This window comes from Orycteropus afer, unplaced genomic scaffold (genome assembly GCF_000298275.1).
Source record: "Orycteropus afer afer isolate SDZICR_OR568_19922 unplaced genomic scaffold, OryAfe1.0 scaffold00270, whole genome shotgun sequence".
Classification (NCBI taxonomy): Eukaryota; Metazoa; Chordata; class Mammalia; order Tubulidentata; family Orycteropodidae; genus Orycteropus; species Orycteropus afer.
Genome location: NW_006921857.1, coordinates 1993794 through 1999793, shown reverse-complemented (window position 1 = coordinate 1999793; position 6000 = coordinate 1993794). Strand labels below are relative to the sequence as shown.

General features: G+C 39.5%; 1 protein-coding gene across 1 annotated transcript in view; it reads right to left on the bottom strand.

Annotated features, from left to right (window-relative positions):
* Window positions 1-6000, bottom strand: part of BMP2K (BMP2 inducible kinase) — a 254462-nt gene that overhangs the window by 91260 nt on the left and 157202 nt on the right. Inside the window, exon 10 of the mRNA XM_007950371.2 lies at window positions 5759-5919. Coding sequence (XP_007948562.1) covers window positions 5759-5919 — 161 coding nt within the window. The remainder of the gene's footprint in view (window positions 1-5758; window positions 5920-6000) is intronic.

Here is a 6000-nt window from a genome sequence, read left to right as displayed (position 1 = left end):
GGGGAGCTGCTGCATTGTAAATTTTGGTCAATGACATGAGACAAAGTATATGTGAACTGCTGTATGAAAAGTGAATTTTCTCTGTAAATCTTCACCCAAATCCTAAAAAAAAAAAGACAAAGAATCCAATTAAAAAATGGGCAGAAGACATGAATAGACGCTTCACCAAGGACGATATTCAAGCAGCCAACAAACATATGAATAAATGCTCAAGGTCATTAGCTATTAGAGAAGCAAATTAAAACAATGAGATATCATCTTGCTCTAGCACTAGTAGCAAAGATCAACAAGATACAAAATAAGAAATGCTGGCCAAGATGTGGATAGATCGGGACTCTCCTACACTGCTGGTGGGACTGTAAAATGGTACAACCACCATGGAAAGCAGTATGGCGATTCCTTCAGAAGTTGGAATTAGAAATACCATTTGACCCAGCAATTCCATTACTAGGTATATATCCTAAAGAAGTGAGAGCCATGACAAGAACAGATATATGCACATCCATGTTCATCGCAGCACTATTTACAATAGCCAAAACATGGAAACAATCTAGATGTCCATAAACTGAGGAATGGATAACCAAACTATGGTACACACACACAATGGAATACTATGCAATGCTTAATAATGTAGAATCTGCAAAACACCGCATAACATGGATGAACTTGGAGGACATTAAGCTGAGTGAAATAAGTCAATCACAAAAGGACAAATACTGTATTAGTCCGTTATTGTAAAAGTCAAGGAAAGGTTTATCTATGGAAGGAAAATTTTTCTGCTGGTTACCAGGGGTAGGAGGGTAGGGTAGGGAACACTGTTAGATAGGTAGAGATAAGTATTGATTTAGGGTGAAGAGAAAGGCAATGTGCCAAATGTGAGTGATCAACATGGTGGCATTGAGGAAGAGAAAGACATAGAGAGGTACATGGGAGGTACAGACAACAAAGATGAACCCTTCTGCATATACAGTATTGCATTGTCAGTGAAGGCAAACATGGGTATACGAGTGGATAGATGGGTGGACAGACTGAACAAGTTGACATGTCTATGAAGCAGGGAGCGTACCCTAGACCGTGTTTAGGATTGGCAGACAGTGGTACCCTAAGTGTATTTGTATGATCTGAATTCCCAGGTATATAGTAGAGCTGACAAGGGGCAAGGTTGTAGTCACTTCTTGGTCACAGCCAGCTACCCAGAGGGACCAAGAAGTTCAACCTGTGGGCTCGGGATCATAGTCGCAGGGGACATCAAGCTCAATTGGCATAACGTACTACACAAATCATTGTTCTACCTCCTACTTTGGCGAGCAGCGACTGGGATCTTAAAAGCTTGCAAGCAGCCATCTAGATGCAACAATGGGTCTCTCCTCGTCCAGAGCAAAGAGGAATGAAGAAAACCAAAGATTCATGGAAACAATTAGTCCTAGCAACTGGTACACCATGCGATCCACAGCGTATCCAACTATGAGACTAGAAGAACTAGATGGTACCCGGCTACCACTGCCAACCACTCAGCGGGGGACCTATGTAGGAGATCCTGGATAGAGAGGGAGAACAATGTAGAACAAAACTCAAAATCATTTGGGAAAAAAAAAAAAAAAGGTGGGAGGGAGACCAGGTTTGCTGGTCTGATAGAGCCTGGTGGAACCACTGAGACTACGGCCCCTAGCTGCCCTTCAGATCTGGAATTGAACCCACACCTGTGGCTTCCATCCAAACAAAAGACAGGCATATCAGCTGAACATTTACCTGAGGTAGATACACCCCTTAGAGAGAACAATCACGGGAGAAAGAAGGGCTGCTTATGCACAGGGAGACAGCTCAGGGGGCAGGAGTGCATGGAGGGATAGACACAGGGAAGAGGTAACTCTTGGGAGGAAGTGGGAGGGGAGCTGTTGCATTGTAGTAAATTGTAGTCAATGTCATGAGACAAACTGTATGTGATCTGCTGTATGGAAAGTGAATTTGCTCTGTAAATTTTCATCCAAATCACAATAAAAGAAAAAAACAAAACAAAACAAAAAAAGAATGAGTAAGCACCTCCAGTCCTGTACCTGTTTGTTGAGACATCTCAATGGGTAGTCTGTCAATTCCTGGAGCATTGTTTTTCACTAATTCCTTCCGTGCAGATTGGTCTTCTTCCTTCAAGATCATCAGTTCTTGATCATATGCTACCTACTGAAATGGTGAATATCAATCAATTCTTTTTGGGACAGTGACTTTGTGTATTCCTTCTGTCTTCTTTATATGCTTCCTGAATTGATCGATATTTTGTCCATAGAATCCTTCCAAATCACAAGTGGAGGCTTGAATTATTTCTTTAGTTCTTTCAGATTGAGAATGCAGAGTGCATTCTTCCCCTCTGATTTTCCAACTCAAGGTCTTTCCACATTTCATTATAACATTTCACTTTATCCTCTCAAGCTGCCCTTTGAAATCTTCTGTTCAGCTCTTTTACTTCATCATTTCTTCCACTCATGTTAGCTACTATCCATTTAAGAGCAAGCTTCAGAGTCTCTTCTAACTTCCATTTTGGTCTTTTCCTCCTTTCCTGTCTTTTTAAACAACCTTTTGCTTTCCTCATGTATGAAATCCTTGATATTCATCCCACAACTCATCTGGTCATCTTCAGTCACTAGTATTCAATGCATCAAATCTACTGTTCATATGGTCACTAAATTCAGTTGGGATATACTCAAGGTCATATTTGGGCTTGTTGCAATTTTCTTCAGCTTCAGTTTTAAACTTGCAATATGAGCAGTTAAAGCTCTATTCCATTGCTGGCCCTGGTCTTTTTCTGACTGATGATACTGAGATCTCCATTGTCTCTTTCTACAAACGTAGTTCACTTAATTTCTGTGTATTCACCCAGCTGATGAGGTCCACATGTATAGTTTCTGTTTATGCTGTTGCAAAAGATGTAAGTCGTTGGTCATGCAAAATTCTATCATACGATCCCTGGCATCACCATTATCACCAAGATCATATTTTCCAACTATCAATCCTTCTTCTGTTTTTAACTTTCCAGTTGTAATCACCAGTAATTATCACTGCATCTCGATTGCATGTTTGGTCAATTTCAAACTGCAAAAGTTGGTGAAAATCTTCAATTTCTTCATCTTTGGCTTTAATGGTTGGTGTGTAAATTTGGTTAACAGTAGTATTAAGGGGACTTCGTTGTAGAAGTATGGATATTATCCTATCCTCAACAGCATTGTACTTCAGGATAGATTTTGAGATGTTCTTTTTGACGATGAGTGCAACGCCAGTCCTCTTCAATTTGTCATTTGTATAGTAGACTATCCGATTCAAAATGGCCAGTACTAATCCATTTCTGGTCACTATTGCCTAGGACCTTTATGCATTTCAATTTAGTTTTGACAACTTCATTTCCCTAGATTCACATTTCTTATATCCTTTTTTTTCAATTATGAATGGATATTTGCAGCTATATCTTCTCATTTTGAGTCGTGCTACATCAGCAAATGAAGGTCCCAAAAGCCTCACTCCACTCATGTCATTCTGGTTGACTTAACTTTGAGGAGTCAGCTCTTCCCAAGTCTTATTTTGAGTGCCTTCCAAACTAAGGGTCTCATCTTCCAGAACTCTATCAGACAATGTTTCCATGCCATTCATAAGTTTTCAGTGGCTGATTTTCTTCAGAAGTAGACCAGGCCACGTCCTTCTTCCTTGTCTGCCTCATTTTGGAAACTCTGCTGAAACCTGTCCACCATGGGTGACCCCGCTGGTATTTGAAATACCAGTGGCATAGCTTCCAGCATCACAGCAACACACAAGCCACAACACTATAACAAACTGACAGATGAGTGGTGAATTAATGTATCTAATCAAAGATTTCTCCCATTTCCTAACACAGTATGAAATCCAGAACAAAGTCCACCTTCTAAATCTTCCTGAAACACTTAAGTTCAAATCCTTTAGTAAGTCTTTTCAAACACCATCTTACTGAGATGCCCCACAGTTGCTCACTGGGTGAGAGTAGTAAACCCAATGTGTTCAAACTATAGTTTTGTTATCTAGTGGTGTTTGGCTGGAGGACACTGACACATGACAGATAAAGTGATAGTCTCTCCAATCCAAAAAAGTAGAAAAAAGAGAAGCTAACACTGAATATTTTTGAGGCACAACTGTCCTAGATACTATAAATCTTATTCCCATTTTGTAAGAAAAGCAGTTGCTATTCCCATTTCATAGAAAAAAAACACTGAGACTGAGAAATACCGAAACTGGGAATTAAACACAAATGACTTTGAATCCAGTATTACCACAATGGGTTTTGTTTGTTTGTTTTCACCCCTCTAGTTAGGGGTACTTGATTACTCCAGGGCTATGTAGCAATGTGACAGGTAATATAAAAATAAACATGATCTTTTCCAAGTGTGCATGTTACTTAATAATAATGATAGCTACCATCAATTTGGCCCCCAACTCATAAACAGTGGAACAAAAGGTGCCTGGTCCTGTGCCATTCCCATGATCAGTTGTAGATCAGACACTTGTGATCCATAGGGTTTTCACTGACTGAATTGGTAAGTAGAGTGCTGGGCTTTTCTTCCTAGTCCTTCTAGTCTGGAAGCTCTGGAAACCTGTTCCGCATCATAACAACAACAAGTCTCCACTGACAGACAGACAGTGGCTGTGCATGAGGTGCATTGGCCAGGAATCAAACTCAGGTCCCCCGCATGAAAGATGAGATTTCTACCACTGAACCATCAGTGCCTTAGACATTTCCTAACGGTGTGTTATGTGCAAGATACTAACTATATTAAGTAGTCATTTAATCCTCACAGCAGTTCTTTAAGATAGGTACTAACATTTTTTTATGAAACATATTACTAAACATGGGACAAACAGGACTCAAACCCAGGTCTATGAGACTCAAAGTATGGGCTCTTAACTATCACATTATCCTAATTAAAAACAATTTTATTGAAAATATTTTAGTATTAAAGCCAAACATATTATGAAATAAGGTGTAAAACAGGATTTCTGTGAGGTGAGCATTCAGGTTATACCTAGAGACCCTTGAGAGAACAAGTTTACCCTCTAATTTTAAGACATATTCCTTGGGGGAACTAATTCAAGGATATATATTAGATGAGAAAAACAATTTTTCTCAAAATCTGATGATTTCTATGTTGTAAAAGTCACATGGTTCAAGATATACTCCTTTGCCAAGGCTCTAGATCCACTGCAAACACGTTGCACTTTGTAATGCTACAATTTCAACTTTCTCCTTTCAATGCAATAGAGAATTCTGTTTACCCTTGAACTTTATTACCAACCACAAAAACCCATCAATTGATGACTCTGAGGATAACAATATGTATTTATAGGATCAAAGAGAACTGTGAGCTTTTTGTAGCATACTTCTGTATTGCCAGTAACTTCTCTTTCCCTACAACTTTAGGAAAATAGGTAGCTCTGGTGGCTTAGTGCCTAAGGCATTTGACTGCTAACCAGAAGGCTGGAGGTTCAAACCCACCAGCCACTCCTCGGAAGGAAGACTGGCAATCTACTTTTGTAGTGATATTGCCTCAGAAACCCAAGGAGGGGTTGCTCTAAGTTGGGGTCAACTTGACGGCAGTAAGAGTGAGTAGGAGAAAGTTCCTCAAAGCATTGTTATCTGCTTCAAAATATTAAGCTTGCCAGTATCCTATACTCTTAGAAAACTGAATGATAAAAGATTTTATTTAAGCTACCAATAAAGAGGAAGGGACTGGGAAGACTGTATTACCTTTTGGTTTCTGGTTACCAAATTCACCAGGAGCAGGAACTTTAACAGGTGTTGCTGAGCTTTGAATGGTCAGTACACTGGGAGTGGCAGTAGTAGAGTTGGCCTTTGGTCTTTGTCTTGGTGCAATTGAGGTTTCTGTTGGTCCAATGTTATCTGTTATTCTGCAACAGAGTAATACATTTCATTCCATATATTCGGATTATTTCAAATTTACTATTCTATAGAGCATCTATTTCATCAGA